The sequence below is a fragment of the Gopherus evgoodei genome, chromosome 1 (assembly GCF_007399415.2).
Source record: "Gopherus evgoodei ecotype Sinaloan lineage chromosome 1, rGopEvg1_v1.p, whole genome shotgun sequence".
Taxonomy (NCBI): domain Eukaryota; kingdom Metazoa; phylum Chordata; order Testudines; family Testudinidae; genus Gopherus; species Gopherus evgoodei.
Genome location: NC_044322.1, coordinates 23,437,189 through 23,453,841, shown reverse-complemented (window position 1 = coordinate 23,453,841; position 16,653 = coordinate 23,437,189). Strand labels below are relative to the sequence as shown.

The 16,653-nt window shown below is 43.1% G+C and overlaps 1 protein-coding gene across 3 annotated transcripts in view; it reads left to right on the top strand.

Annotated features, from left to right (window-relative positions):
• Positions 1 to 790: 790 nt before the first annotated feature.
• LOC115650136 (high-affinity choline transporter 1-like) overlaps positions 791 to 16,653 on the top strand; it is a 52,486-nt gene continuing 36,623 nt past the window's right edge. Inside the window, exons 1-4 of one of the 3 annotated variants that reach the window (XM_030559611.1) lie at positions 791 to 1,185; positions 1,753 to 1,933; positions 6,314 to 6,427; positions 15,720 to 15,875. In XM_030559611.1, the coding sequence (XP_030415471.1) occupies positions 1,756 to 1,933; positions 6,314 to 6,427; positions 15,720 to 15,875 (448 nt within the window). In that variant the 5' untranslated portion in view covers positions 791 to 1,185; positions 1,753 to 1,755. The other 2 variants (XM_030559619.1, XM_030559601.1) reach the window with 2 other exon arrangements.

Genomic DNA, 16,653 nt, shown 5'->3' with positions numbered 1-16,653 from the left:
CGTCCACACTACAAGGCACTTAAAATCAATTTTAAGGGGTCTTAAAATCGATTTCTGTACTCCTGCTCAACGAGAGGAGTAACCCTAAAATCGATATTACTATATCGATTTAGGGTTAGTGTGGACAGAAATCGAAGTTATTGGTCCCATTCTTTTACTGAGCTACCCAGAGTGCATCGTTCCGGAAATCAATGGTAGCCTGGGACCATGGACGCACACCACTGAAGTAATGTGCCCTAGTGTGGACGCGTAAAATCGATTTTATAAAATCTGTTTTATAAAATCGATTTTATTAATTTCGATTTTACTCTGTAGTGTGGACGTGGCCTCAGGGATATTTTGTAGAAGTTTAGTGAACTAAAAGGCTTAAAATACTACCCTGTTCTTTTAAAAATAGTGTTTTTTAAGTACCAAAACAACAACTGGGTAAGAATATGAAAACTGGCAATTGAGGGGAGTTTACATATGTGTTTTAATAAAAAAATAAAAAAAAAAACAAACCCCAAGATTGCTTTTTAAAGTTTTACCACAGATATGGAGCCTTCCTCACTCCAGCTCTATACACACACACACACACTCTTTTCTCCTCCCCCCGCCACCCTTCTCTTTTTTTTCTTCTTTTTTTAACTGTTTTTTAAAATCTAAACCAAGGACAAACATTTTTTTAAAAAAGCCAGGGCCACAGAGATCAGGCCATGCGGGGAAGAAAGCTGTCCTGAGTTTTAGGGGGCATGTTGATAACGCTTTTAGATCTGTCATCTATTATTTTATATTACATGGACTAGCCCTTGAAAGCAATATGATGTTTAATTACATGTGGGGAAAACCGTTCACCAAAAAAAAAATGGTTAGATTCTTCACAAATAGAGCTGGAAATAGGGTGGGGAAATTGTCAGAGAATATTCATTCAGATTTCAAAGTGGATTTAAACTGAATTTTTGCCTCCACAAACATTCGATCCCTAGTGACAATTAAAAAGACAGACTTCGGAAGGGCAGTCTGATCCCTTCTGCTCAGGACAAGCACTTTGGCAGTGCAGTCTGGGGAAACCTTGCCTTGCTATATCTCTTCTGGGGACAGAGGACTGGAGTCTCCCAGGTTCTGAAGACTTGATACAAAGCCCACTGAGATCATTGCAAAGACTCCCATTGATGTCTATGTGCCTTGGATCAGGCCCTCAGTCTGGTATTTCGTTCAAGTACCACATTTGTTTGTAAATTCTTTGATGTCTTATTTTGTATTCATTTTGTGCATATTTCATAGTCTGTGTCATGTCCCAGCTGATGTGGGGCTGGATTCTGCTGTCATTTAAGTCATTAGCAAAGCTCCCACTGACTTTAATAACAGCAGGATTTAGCCCTTATCCAAGAAATGTCTCTTCTCCTTGACCTATCTACTGATGCAGGACTGGTTATTTCTTCACTGAGGGCGGAGTCTGAAAAGAGGGTGAAAGTCTGAAAGGAAAGAGCATGTTCCTCTTGGCGCCAGTCTGGGGCATGCTGAGTGCATGTCAGTTTTGGGATCATGTAATCATTCCTATCACTTTGGGAGACCACTGTTATTTCTTCCTCTGGGTTCTTACAATTCAGCAGGAATTCAATGTGAGCTAATTCACCACAATAGGGCATTTGTATATAAAAAACAAAACAAAAACCCTTAATGCTTTTCCAGTCATAAGACTTTTAATCTTCTATGAGGTGCTTCACAGTAGTCCTGGTGATCAGAATTATTTTACAATACAGCCTTTTGCAGAAAATGGCTCTAAACATCCCCGGTCTGGTAGCCACAATTGTGTTCTATGTGATAATGTTGGCAACTGGGATTTGGGCTGCTTGGAAAACCAAAAAGAAAGAGAAGAATGCAAAGCAAAGTGAGGTTGCCATGGTGGGAGGCAGAAACATGAACATTTTTGTGGGATTATTCACCACAGCTGGTAAGTTTGTTTCTTAATATTAATTCCTGTTCTAGTTTATAATCTATATTTTAGATCAGTAAGAGTTTCTTAAATTCTGTTGTGAATTCTAATTATATAATTAACCTAAGGAGCTGTCTTCTACGTGTCTTTGGTTTCAGATTTTTTGGCTAGAGGAATTGTTCTTCTATGTACCTACTTTAATTTTATTGGCGCTCAGGGTTTGTTCTTTTTTTCCAGTAGCACAAGATATCAGCAGGTGATCAGTGGCTCCTGTTGTGTAGTTGGCAGCTGGTATCAAGTGGAGTGCCCCAAGGGTTGGCCCTGGGGCCAGTTTTGTTCAATATCTTAATTATCAGAGGGGTAGCTGTGTTAGTCTGGATCTGTAAAAGCAACAAAGAATCCTGTGGCACCTTATAGACTAACAGACGTTTTGGAGCATGAGCTTTCGTTGGTGAACACCCACTTCATCAGATGCATGTCATGCATCTGACAAAGTGGGTGTTCTCCCATGAAAGCTCATGCTCATGCTCCAAAACGTCTGTTAGTCTATAAGGTGCCACAGGATTCTTGGTTGCTTTTATCTTAATTAATGATCTGGAGGACGGTATGGACTGCACCCTCAGCACATTTGCAGACAACACTAAAGTAGGAGGAGTGGTAGATATGCTGGAGAGTAGGGATAGAATACAGAGGGACCTAGACAAATTAGAGGATTGGGCCAAAAGAAATCTGAGCAGGTTCAACAAGGACAAGTGCAGAGTCCTGCACTTAAGATGGAAGAATCCCATGCGCTGCTACAGACTAGGGATTGAGTAGCTAGGCAGCAGTTCTGCGGAAAAGGACCTAGGGGTTACAGTGGACGAGAAGCTGGATGAGTCAACAGTGTGCCCTTGTTGCCAAGAAAGCTAGCGGCATTTGGGGCTGTATAAATAGGAGGATTGCCAGCAGATTGAGGGATGTGATCATTCTCCTCTATTCAGCATTAGTGAGGCCTCATCTGGAGTACTGTGTCCAGTTTTGGGCCCTACGCTACAAGAAGATGTGGAAAAATTGGAAAGAGTCCAGTGGAGGGCAACAAAAATGATTAGGGGGCTGGAGCACATGACCTATGAGGAGAGGCTGAGGGAACTGGGATTATTTAGTCTGCAGAAGAGAAGAATGAGGGGGGATTTGACAGCTGCTTTCAACTAGCTGAAAGGGGGTTCCAAAGAGGATGGATCTAGACTGTTCTCAGTGGTACCAGATGATAGAACAAGAAGTAATGGTCACAAGTTGCAGTGGGGGAGGTTTAGGTTGGATATTAGGAAAAACTTTTTCACTAGGAGGGTGGTGAAGCACTGGAATGGGTTACCTAGGAAGGTGGTAGAATCTCCTTCCTTAGAGGTTTTTAAGGTCAGGCTTGACAAAGCCCTGGCTGGGATGATTTAGTTGGGGATTGGTCCTGCTTGAGCGGGAGATTGGACTAGATGACCTCCTGAGGTCCCCTCCAACTCTGATATTCTATGATTCTATGATCATGTCAGAAATCCTCCCCCTTCTATCTCTTATATCCTGGAGGCAGTGCCATCTAGGGGTTAGGATCAGGGAACTAAGTATCATGGTCTCTGTTCTCAACCCCATAACAGTACAGTACAATATCAGTACCTCTGTGAAGTGTTTTGAGATTCTCAGAAAAAGCTGCTATGTAAATGAGAAGTGTTATTGTATGAAATACAAGTGTCTGTCTGCCATTGAAACACATACAGGCTTCACCACCCCAAACTGTTGAAAATTCTGCTCAGTTCTTACACATAAGTGTAATCAAATAAGTTGAGCCCTCTATTCACTAGGACGGTGGTTCTCAAACTTTTGTACTGGTGACCCCTTTCAAACAGCAAGCCTCTGAGTGCAACCCCCCCCCTTAATTAAAAACATATTTAAATATATTTAACACCATTATAAATGCTGGCTGCAAAGCAGAGTTTGGGGTGGAGGCTGACAGCTCGCGATCCCTCATGTAATAACCTCGCAACCCCTGAGAGGTCCTGACTCCCGGTTTGAGAACCCCTGCACTAGAAGAAATGACAAATAAGGCTGAATATCAGGCAGAATGTCTTCTCACTGAGACTGTGGAGCAGCCTCTCAAACAGATGGAGCGGATCCCACTAGTGCAGGCAGATGTTCAAAACTGGACAAAGCCTTAGAAAATAAACAGAAGGGAACATTGTGTGGCAGAAACATTGGCTATGGCCTGATCCTGGAAGTCACTGAGGGGGAGATTTCCAAAGGCACAAAGGGGAGTTAGGCGCCCAACACTGAACGCCTCAGAAATCTCCCTCAAATGCCTCCTACAAAGTGCCAAGCATCCTCAGTGCCCATTGCAGTCAACGAAAAGTGTCAGTCATTCATACATTTGCGCCTTAAATGACTTAACAGGGTATTTTCCACCTCTCTGATTGGTTAATAGAACTCTAGCAAATTGATCCAACCCCACCTGGAGCAAGTAAACAGAAGGTTCAATAGAACCACCCAGAGGCAGATTAAAAATAGTTACCTGAACTAGGGATAGGAAGGAACCAATTACAATTTTACTCCCTTGTTTGCCTACCAAGTAGGACGAAAGGAAACGGGAATCTGTCCTGCAGATAGCATTTAAACCTGATTCAAAGTTCTACTCCACTGGATAGCACTTCTGTAGGGCACTGAAATATTTGATACTGGAAGTTCAGAAATTCAGTGGTCAGGATGTTCTGTTCCATTCCTTTTACATTTCTTTACCTGTCCATCATTACCACCAGACTACCTCATCCCTATTCAGATACAGGGTTTCCTAAGATGAGATTTGGCCTCTTAACTACATCAGAGACATGAGTGTATAAATGTGTGTATGGTAGTTGTGAGGTTTGTGCCAGTGAGAGTATAACGTGTGGATAAATGTGGGGTATAGTAATTGTGAGGTTTGTGCCAGGTAGTACTCTCAGGGTACTTAAATTGTCACATCCTTGCTTCTGTGGGTTGTGAGAATTATGTTGCTGTGTAATAATCTTACCTGTTCCATCACAAAGTTTTTTGTGTATAATGTTTAAGCATTTGATGTCGTACCTACATTCAGATTATCTGGTATCTCCTGCTGGGAGAATGGGGGAAGGTGGAGCTAAGCCTGTAGCTGCCAAGAGGGGTAAGGAAAGGATCTGTGTTGAGGGGGCTGGAATCCCTGACAGCTGTGCAAGCAGTCTGACAGCAGAATTTAGACAACTTTCTGTAATGGCCATTGCTGATGATTTCAGCTATTTAATAAATGATCAGGACTCTCATAGCTGCTTTGTTTCTCAACAAAAGCCTTTATTCTTCACTCATTTTTTGCTCTGATTCATTAAAGAAATAGTTGGACAATATGCCAAAAGTTCTCAGACATGGTTTCCTCAAGGTAGGCACTTAAATTCATATTTCATACCTAAATAGAAGTGGCCTCATTTTCAGAGGTGCTAAGAGTAATGGTTACTGGGCTAATTGCACATAATACACCTCCTGGTCTCTCCAAGCATATCTCCTTCAAGGTCTGAGAAAGAAGTGATGGCCTTAGTGTGGAAACATGGGTTTCTCCCACTCTTAGACCAGCTGCTGGGCTGCAGTTCCTGGTGTGTCAGCCATGATCACCTTAGCAGGTCTGACTGCTCAGACCCTGCAGCCTTATTCCCTCTAGGACAAATTAAGGTTAACAACATTGTATTTCAAAAATAATGGACTGTTTTCTTTGCACCCCTGCCCCACCCTCCTCCCGGTATTATTATCATTAATATATTCATGATTATTATTATTAAGAATAATATTAATAATAAGCAGTACTCACCAACATTCACCAGGGGTATTTCTTGCTGCAGTCAGCAACTCCGGATCTTGTTGTGCAGAGATGAAGAAATAAGAGACGTCCCTTCTAAGAAGGGACTATTGGCAACCCTACAAGGCAATAACAGTGGTAATTAGAGATCAAGCAGCTTCCTCAAAGCAAAATATTGTTTACTTAGAACAGTGGTTCTCAATCAGGGGTACGTGTACCCCTGGGGGTATGCAGAGGTCTTCCACGGGGTACATCAACTCCTCTAGAGAAATGTTTTTCAACTGAGGGGGGGGTTGCAAACCCTAGGTGGGTGGGTGTTACAGGGTAGGTTTAAGGGGGTTGCAAGTGCAGGGCTGACTTTAGAGGGCAAGCAGGACAATTGCCTGCAGAGGCAGATTTATAGCAAAACACAGGCTGCCCTGGCAAAGGGCCCCCCAATGACAGGGGGCCCTAGGGCCAGGCAGCTGCGGGGGCAGAAGCTTGGTCCTGCTTCATATGCCTTATCTTCTAGCACAAAATATGATGGTAGCCATATGATTTCTTCTTTTTCTCAGTTTCCTCCTGCTTTTCTTTTTTTCCAGCGACTTGGGTTGGAGGTGGCTACATCAATGGGACAGCTGAGATCGTGTACCTCCCTACACGAGGGCTGGCCTGGGTCCTGGCTCCAGCAGGATATGTTCTAGCTTTTATCATTGGTAAAAACAACAATTCTCAAATGTTTTCAGTGCAAAGCAGTTTTAGCAACATGAAAATTTAGCCTTCTTGTTGTCCAGATGCCTATATTCTGAGCTGTCCAACTCAAATGGTTGCATAAAAGTGATTATGAAAGTCAGCAAAAGTTGGAGACAGAAAGGCACAAACTGGATTGTTCATATTAAAAGAACTCTGTTGACGGGTCTTCAAGGATCCTGTTAAACTCCTGCTTTGGCTTAGCAACAAACTGAAAGATTCTAGAAATGGGAGAAAATTATTCTCATTTAAATCACCAAAATGCATTTTTATTGGTTAATTTTAGTGAAATGAGGTTGCACCCCCTTCTTGGACACTACTTATTTTTGGGACTGGTAGGGGTGAACTTTACCATCATGGCTGCCTCTCCCATCATTTCCTGGGGTTACCCGCACACCATAGGGGCACCCACCTTTACCCTGTTCCTAGGGCTCAAGGCATAACCCCACACTCTAAGGCAGAGGTAGGCAAACTACAGCCCACAGGCCACATCCAGCCCACAGGACCATCCTGCCCGACCCCCAAGCTCCTGGCTCAGCTAGCCCCGACCCCTCCCCTGCTGTTCCCCTTAACCCACAGCTTCATCTCACTTACTGGGAGTTTGCAGGGTGTTTTACCAGTGAAAGAGCCTCACACAGTAATATCCTTAACCTCTATTTATTAACAGTCACCAAAACAAAATGCACATGCTACGCATACAGTGCTCACTGCTCCCAATAAAGCTGATGAGCTTTTCCTGCTGGCCAGTCAAGTTCAGGTCATCCAGGGACTCCAGCTTCTGCACAATATGGTTGGCAAGGTGTTGAGCCTGATCTTGGGCTGTGTTCTGGAGCTGGTTCCAAAAAACTTTCTTTTGGACCCCAGTTTATATAGTAAAACTTGAGTCCTGCTTAACCAATCATTTTACTGAAGTATTACAAAATAATTCTTTGACCAATCCTAACAATTCTTCACCCAATCATGCCCCACCACTTTAGTTGAGTTACACCTTGCAAAATTAGTTATGTAACAGACAGAAACAATGAACCAGACAGAAACTATGCAGATAAACAATAGAGAAGTGAGGACTATCAAGGGAAAACAATAGAGATTTCACAATCACAGCTGTTGATTCCTTGCCAGACAGAATGCTATTAAACAAAGTTTTCTTTAAACATCTTAATATCTGTTTTTTTATCTGGCGATGGTGGCTACTATTAGAACAGGATCTGCTTCTTAACAGCCCGATATTACATTATTTTAATGTAATTTAGACGGAATGTGAGGATGTGACTTTCTGCTTCTTGGCTCATGGCTACTGCTCTCCTATAATGGCTGCAGAAAAAGGCCTCAGGCCTTACACTGGGGCCTCAGGATCTACCTTGATACTATGAGGCTATAATCATCCTGATCCTGAAAGGCTACCAGAGCAGACTTAGCCAGAGAGAACCAGATGAAATTACCACCTCCACCAGTTTCATCTAAATCTTGACCACCACCTGAGTTTTGAGATTTGGGTTCTGGCCATCATCCACCTCCCTCATATATTATTTGCCCTCTCTATCTTGTCTCTTCTCTGGACTATCTTTCTCATTCTATCATCTGTCTAATAAGATCCTGGTTTAGCCAGACAAAACAACTCTACCTTTTGAAACACTGCTGTGAGCCTGTGACCAGAGAGGCAGCTAAAAGCAGCGGCCTTAGACAGCCTGACAAAGGTACAAGTTTGCCAGGTCTGAGTGACTGATAAGACAATGTGCTGGGCTTGTGTTAGTCTAGAGGGAAGTTACGTTTTTAATAAAAGATTTAAAAATGGTTAACAGTGGTTGTTATAGTGGAAACAAGCCAGCTAAACCTGAATACCTGAACTGCACATAACTATTTAATGTTGTAACACTGAACAAAGGTTTTATTAATATTTTATCCCTTATTGGGCCCCAGACACTGTCCTATCAGCACACCAGATACCAGAGTCCAAATCAGAATGTGAAAGTTCTACTCATTTATGCCTAATCCCATTGAAGCCAATGGAAAGACTTTCATTGACTTCAATAAGTGTTGGTTTAGACCCCAGCAACCTATTACTTATGAAGCCCTAGCCTTGTTCACCTCAACTCAGTGACAAAACTCCCAGTGACTTCCAAGATGCAAGACCATCACCTTAAATTATTAATTATTATTATTATTATTAAAAATAATAATTAATACTATTTATTTATTATTTATTATTGTTGGGCCAAAACTTGAGGTCTTTGCTCAGTACTTACTCAGACACAGTTCTACTGAAGTCAAGGGAAACTTTCTGAATGGAGTTTTCAGTTTTCAGAATGGAGAGAGGTAAATAGTGGTGTCCCCCAGGGACCTGTACTGGGCCCAGTCCTATTTAACATATTCATAAATGATCTGGAAAAAGGGGTAAACAGTCAGGGGGCAAAATTTGCAGATGATACAAAACTACTCAAGATAGTTAAGTCCAAAGCAGACTGCGAAGAGCTACAAAAGGATCTCACAAAACTGGGTGACTGGGCAACAAAATGGCAGATGAAATTTAATGTTGATAAACACAAAGTAATGCACATTGGAAAACATAATCCTAACTATACATGTACAATGATGGGGTCTAAATTAGCTGTTACCACTCAAGAAAGATCTTGGAGTCATTGTGACTAGTTTGCTGAAATCATCCACTCAATGTGCAGCAGCAGTCAAAATAGCAAACAGAATGTTGGGAATCATCAAGAAAGGGATAGATAATAAGACAGAAAATATCATATTGCCTCTATATAAATCTATGGTACGCCCACACCTTGAATAATGTGTGCAGATGTGGTTGCCCCATTTCAAAAAAGATATATTGGAATTGGAAAAGGTTCAGAAAAAGGCGACAAATATTATTAGGGGTATAGGACGGCTTCCATATGAGGAAAGATTAATGTGACTGGGACTTTTCAGCCTGGAAAAGAGGTGACTAAGGGGGGATATGATAGAGATCTATAAAATCATGAGTGCTATAGAGAAAGTAAATAAGAAAGTGTTATTTACTCCTCATAATACAAGAACAAGGGGCCACCAAATGAAATCAGTAGGTAGCAGGTTTAAAACAAACACAAGAAAGTATTTTTTTATGCAACGGACTGTCAACTTCTGGAACTCCTTGCCAGAGGGTGTTGTGAAGGCCAATACTATAATAGGGTTCAAAAGGGAGCTGGATAGATTCATGGAGCATAGGTCCATCAATGGCTATTAGCCAGAATGGGCAGGGATGGTGTCCCTAGCCTCTGTTTGCCAGAAACTGAGATTGGGTGACAGGCATGGATCACTTTATGATAACCTGTCTGTTCATTCCCTTTGGGGTAGCAGCCATTGGCCACTGTCAGAGGACAGGATACTGGGCTTGATGGACCTTTGGTCTGACCCAGTATGGCTGTTCTTATGTTCTTGAGGACGGAATTCAAGATTTTGCCCATTATCTGTTAGCATTTATATAGCACCAACAGCATGCTAGGCACTTCAGACAGAAGATAGGCCCCTTGCTCTGGGGAGCTTACACTGTAAATAGATGGCCATAATAGATGAAGGAAATGACAAAAGAGGGTGGAACAGCAAAGAGGATAAGCATTCATCTTTGTGATTCCAAGGTTTTCTTTGTTATCCTCTAATAAGAGAAAGACTTGGGCCTGGTCCACGCTGCACAGTTAGGTCAACCTAGCTATGGCAGTATCTTTGCTTAAATTTGACTTAGAGGGAAGAGCACCACCTACTGCATTTGGTGTGAACAGTTTCTTCTACTATATTGCACTCTTCTGAGGCAAAATTAACTCAGCCAGACAAAGATGGGTTTATACATGCTTGAGGGAGCTGAGCTAAGAAATGCATCTCCCTGTGATAGGTGGGAGCCCCTTGAGACTATGGTTTGGGTTGCTTGCATTTCTGGAACTGACAAAGTCCTTCCGCTGCTCGGAGTATACAAGATTTTGTCCAAAAAAGAGTTCCTGTCCCCCTATCCAAGGGCAGGGAGGAACAAAGTAAAGACAGGAAAAAGAAAAAAATAGATGCTCAGTCTCTTGGGCAGTCTTTCTGTCACTCCTCTGGGTCCCAGGTTGTTTATAGACTTTTAATCATCCTGATCAGAGTTAGAATCCCTCCTTAGATGCCCCGCCCCCTTTTGGTGACACCTGATGTGTACCTAGTCCAGGCTGTCTCAGGAGCGTCTAGGTCAGTGACTGTCTCCCTCTTCACTGATAGAGCTCTGTAATCAGCTGTCTGAGGCACTGCAGCTTCCCCAATTAACTGCCCCTTCCTGTGGCAGGGTTCCCCTTTCCTCCCCCACCAGGCACAGGAAGCCTTGCAGGTGTGTCTAGATAGTGCTGGCCAAGCCCAGAAGAGCTTGTTAGCTTCCTCCTTGATAAAGAGAGGGTGTGCCCCCTCACATAGCCCACTCAAGTTGGGAGAGTGGTCTGGGGAGGGCTGCCTCCATCTCTGACGTCCGGTGAAAAAAAAAATCAGCATTAGCATGGGCCTTTCCCACCCAGTGTTGCTCCCTGAAACTCTAGTGCTGTAGCACGAGGTACTATCACATTATGCACAGTTCAAGTCTTTCATGGTATGGAACCAGCATAAAGGAACATGATTCATGATCAAGGAGAAGGGGCTGCCCAGCAGGTAATACCTCAGGGAATCCATGGCCTGTTTAATTGGTAGCAGCTCTTTTTCAATAATCGAGTAACCTTTCTCTAGGGAATTTCTCCAGCGCATCAGCTGGGAGGTGTAGTTAGTCCCTTGAGCTGAGCTGATTTCCCTAGGGAAATCCCATGCATCAGAAGAGGTTCAGGAGCTCTAGGTCTATCACTGTAGCTTTCACTGAGTGAAGGGGAACAGCCTCTGGGGAGCTTGTCACATAGTCAAAAATTACTAATATGTACTAGTGCCCCAAAATGGTCCTTTCCAGGGGCCCAACTATGTCCATTCCAATTCTTTCAAAGGGTGTCTCAATCAAGGTCAAAGGGACCACAGGGAGCCCCCTTGCTGCTGAACAGCTGGCACTCCAGGCAGGAGGAGCAGTATCCTCTCACCTCCTGGTGCCGCCCAACCAGTAGAATCAAGCTAGTACTCGTGACAGTGTTTTCTCTCTTCCCAGGTGTCCAGCACATGGGAGGTTGTGCTCAGATAGCAATACTGTCCAGTGATACTTGTGCAGCACCAGCAGCTTGGCCTTTCTTACCCCATTCATGGATCTCTTTCAACTCAGTACAGCTGCTCTTTCTTAACCACGAAGCATGGATACTGCTTGACCCTCTGATGTGCCATTACTTCCTCATTTATAAATGCCAATTGATTATATGCATGGACAATTGGCTATATGTGTAGGATTGCTTTTTTGTTCCTGAACAAAATTCCTGCCCTGTAGGAGCACTTCCTCATCAAGGTTGATAACCTCTTCCTTCTCTGTGGGGGTTGACGATCATGTTGCTCATGATGTTCCTTCTTTGAGGGTCTTCTAGTTCCCTGAGGTTTACAAGGCTTTGAGAGTCACGCTGCAACAACTGACCCTGAACCCCATTCACTAGACAGACCCATACAGTAACAACTTGCCAAAAAATAGCCAGTCCCAGCTTATGATTATAAGTTAGGCCAATTTCTTGGCTAGGGCTACAGCTACTTTAGAACATGTCCACAGGGTCAGCTATAAATGTTGGCTGGGGTATGTTTTCATGTTGCCATATATACACTGTGGGTAAATCAACTTTCTGGGGGACGTTGTCGCCTACAGCTGGAGTCCCAGAGTCTTGGAACTCTTTTCTCTTGGATCATCATCAGCACTGTTAACTTGAGGGGTGCCATTTTCTGTGCACTGGTTTCTGCAGTCCAGAACCCTGGTCGTACTCACATTCATTAAGAGAGAATCCTTTCTTTATGTGTCCTGTCTGTCCAGAAGAGTAGCAAGTCACCCAGGGGCACTGACAGTAACCGTTCTAGCTGGAGGTGAACTCGGCCATGGAGTAGGGGCCAGCATCTGTTCTGCAGGTCCTGATTCAGCTGCTTGAGATAACTGATGGTTCCACTGGGAGTATCATGTCTGAACCTGACCCTCTTGTTCCCCACTGCTCTTCCCATGGCCTAATGGCTGACCTGATCATCCTGGAGGACATCCCCAAGGGTGGACCTCTCAGAGTGGGTGTTACCACTTTGAGGTTGCCTTCACAGGTTTCTCTCAAGCCTGTCCTGTGTGGCATCAAGGTCTTATAGACTCATAGACTCATAGACTCTAGGACTGGAAGGGACCTCGAGAGGTCATCGAGTCCAGTCCCCTGCCCTCATGGCAGGACCAAATACTGTCTAGACCATCCCTGATAGACATTTATCTAACCTACTCTTAAATATCTCCAGCGATGGAGATTCCACAACTTCCCTAGGCAATCTATTCCAGTGTTTAACTACCCTGACAGTTAGGAACTTTTTCCTAATGTCCAACCTAAATCTCCCTTGCTGCAGTTTAAGCCCATTGTTTCTTGTTCTATCATTAGAGGCTAACGTGAACAAGTTTTCTCCCTCCTCCTGATGACACCCTTTTAGATACCTGAAAACTGCTATCAGGTCCCCTCTCAGTCTTCTCTTTTCCAAACTAAACAAACCCAATTCCTTCAGCCTTCCTTCATAGGTCATGTTCTCAAGACCTTTAATCATTCTTGTTGCTCTTCTCTGGACCCTCTCCAATTTCTCCACATCTTTCTTGAAATGCGGTGCCCAGAACTGGACACAATACTCCAGTTGAGGCCTAACCAGCGCAGAGTAAAGCGGAAGAATGACTTCTCGTGTCTTGTTTACAACACACCTGTTTATGCATCCCAGAATCACGTTTGCTTTTTTTGCAACAGTATCACACTGTTGACTCATATTAAGCTTGTGGTCCACTATGACCCCTAGATCTCTTTCTGCCATACTTCTTCCTAGACAGTCTCTTCCCATTCTGTATGTGTGAAACTGATTGTTCCTTCCTAAGTGGAGCACTTTGCATTTATCTTTATTGAACTTCATCCTGTTTACCTCAGACCATTTCTCCAACTTGTCCAGATCATTTTGAATTTTGACCCTGTCCTCCAAAGCAGTTGCAATCCCTCCCAGTTTGGTATCATCCGCAAACTTAATAAGCGTACTTTCTATGCCAACATCTAAATCGTTGATGAAGATATTGAACAGAACCGGCCCCAAAACAGACCCCTGCGGAACCCCACTTGTTATACCTTTCCAGCAGGATTGGGAGCCATTAACAACTACTCTCTGAGTACGGTTATCCAGCCAGTTATGCACCCACCTTATAGTAGCCCCATCTAAGTTGTACTTTCCTAGCTTATCTATAAGAATATCATGCGAGACCGTATCAAATGCCTTACTAAAGTCTAGGTATATCACATCCACCGCTTCTCCCTTATCCACAAGGCTCGTTATCCTATCAAAGAACGCTATCAGATTGGTTTGACACGATTTGTTCTTTACAAATCCATGCTGGCTATTCCCTATTACCTTACCACCTTCCAAGTGTTTGCAGATGATGCCTTTGATTACCTGCTCCATTATCTTCCCTGGCACAGAAGTTAAACTAACAGGTCTGTAATTTCCTGGGTTGTTTTTATTTCCCTTTTTATAGATGGGCACTATATTTGCCCCCTTCCAGTCTTCTGGAATCTCCCCCGTCTCCCATGATTTCCCAAAGATAATAGCTAGAGGCTCAGATACCTCTTCTATTAACTCCTTGAGTATTCTAGGATTTCTTGAGAAATTCTGTCTCTAGCGGCCCTTTGGTCTCTAGAAAACTCTCCATTAACCATACTGTATCTGACAAAGTCCTAGGTCATGGTCCAGTACCCACTCTCTGCCTTTTGCTGCCAATATCCTTACAAATTATTCGGTCACAATTGATTTAGCAACCTGAGCCCGAGACCTTTCTTCTGGGTGGAGCCATTTCCAACAGTATTTCTTCGAACACTGAGCTACTACCGAGGGTCTAGGCCCCTTGGGAGGGGTTTTGGACCTAAAAGATAAACAGTGAGTTTCCCAGGAAATGTCCAAATAGTTCAAAAAGCCAGACTTTACTTGTTTATAATCTAGTCTGCTCCAAATCCAGATTATGGTAGGCCACCTGTGCTGGACGTGTCAAGTATAGAGCCAAAAATCAAAGCCCACTGCTCAGGGGCCACCAGAAAGCTCATTCTACTTTCTCAAAGGTAATTTAAAAGGCCCTAGCATCATTGTCTGGCCCCATCTTGTTTAGCTTCACGAGTATTGGTGTGGGGAAACCACTATGGCAGTACTGTGTCCAGCAGGGACTTCTGAGGAGTGCAGGGTTGGCACAGTACACTGTGTCATCTCCTGTGGAACTCCTGCTGCTGGGTCATCAACTCCCTCAGCAGCAGGTGCCATTGCATCATGTGAACTTGCTCCTGGGTGGTCCGTTGCTGCAGAGTTGCTTGCTGCTGCTGCTTCTCTGCTGGCCACTTATACCACTGTTCAGGTTCTATCTTGCTCAGAGCTACTGAGCTCTGTCTCCCTCTGTGGGCTTTTCCCCCCCTTGTATCAGGCATAAACTGCCTGCATTCTCCACCACTTGTGGTGGGTGGAGGCACCTGGAGTCCCCATGGTTTGGGTTGCTTCCATCTCTAACACTCGTGTATGCCCTCTCAGTACCATTATGGAAAATCTGAAAAAATTCTGGATTAGAGTCAACTTTAACCTCTTATCATGTTTGATTTCTAAACACACACAAAACAATGATTTTCTGTGCTTCTGAATTGGTCTTTCATCTCTACTCTGAAGTAAAGTCAATGTAATGATGGGCTTAATGTAAAAAATAAACAACTTGGTAATAGTGACCCATGAATGTTTTGGGGAAGAGAGAGGAAACCAGCCAATTTTTATTAGGAAGACATTTGTGAAAGGATATGATATAATGTATATCTCTTAGTTTTAATGCTGACATTCTCTAGAAAGACAAGATAGTTCTGATCAGGAGATACTCTATACATAATTAAATGCGTAGTTTAAATATATTAAAAATCGTAGAACTAACATGAAGTTTGCAGCTACCATATTGTTCACTCTGTCTGTTATAGCCTTTTTCCTCTCCTGTGTCTGTCTTGTCTATTTAGATTATAAGCTCTTTGGGGCTGGGACTGTTTATTACTCTGTGTCTGTACAGCACCTAGCACAATGAGGCCCCATTCTTGTTTGCTTCTTAGGCAATGATTAAAATAATAATTCACCTTGTCATTTGATTTTTGCTAGGGGGCCTCTTTTTTGTAAATCCAATGCGATCCAAAAGCTATGTGACAATGATGGACCCCCTCCAAGAAACCTATGGGAACACTATGGGAACCCTTCTCTTTCTTCCAGCATTGATAGGAGATGTATTTTGGTTTGCAGCTATTCTTTCTGCTTTAGGTAAGTAGATATCTTATACATACACTCATTCAGAATAGATTTCCTTTTCCGCTCGCATCATGTAGCTTTTTTTTAAGAGCCAGTAGTCTCTGGATCCTTATAGTATTTGTGCAGATACACAGAAATTTGAACAGAACACAACTATTCAACCATAATAGGGAAATAAACAATACAAATCCACACAAAAGACCCATAGACCTGTTATTATACAACTGTAAGCTGTAGTATCTGAACCACTGCTGCAGAGTGTTTGGACTACTTCTGCAGAGAGAACACTGTAGTGTTTTATTTAATATAAAGGTGGGGTTAATTTTGTTCTAGTACTGGGCAGCGGTTCCCTGAGGGCAAGGATGACAAACACATAGATTTGTAGCCCTCATGTTTGCAAAGGAAACTTTCTATGTGACCTAGGACAGGGCAAAGTTTTCCCATCAAAAGTTTTTTGTCCAATGGAAAATTCGGTTTTCGACTAAACAAAAATTATCATGGAGAGTGAGAGGAAGAGTGGCAGGGAGAAAGGAGGACTGAGAAGGAAGGGTTACAAAGGGTAGAAATAGCAGTGATGTTAAAGGTAGAATATTCTCCCTCTCAGTGATGCTGAAGGTGATGAAAAGATACTGAACAAATAATGATAAAAACTAAGTATTTAGCTACTACATACTTCCACCCTGTGCAAACCTGCCATTGACATCAGTGGGAAATCCACTTGTGCTAAATTTATACCCCTGCCACAAAGCATGATAATAAAGGGAAATTTGCTTTCTCCTCAAACGGGTAG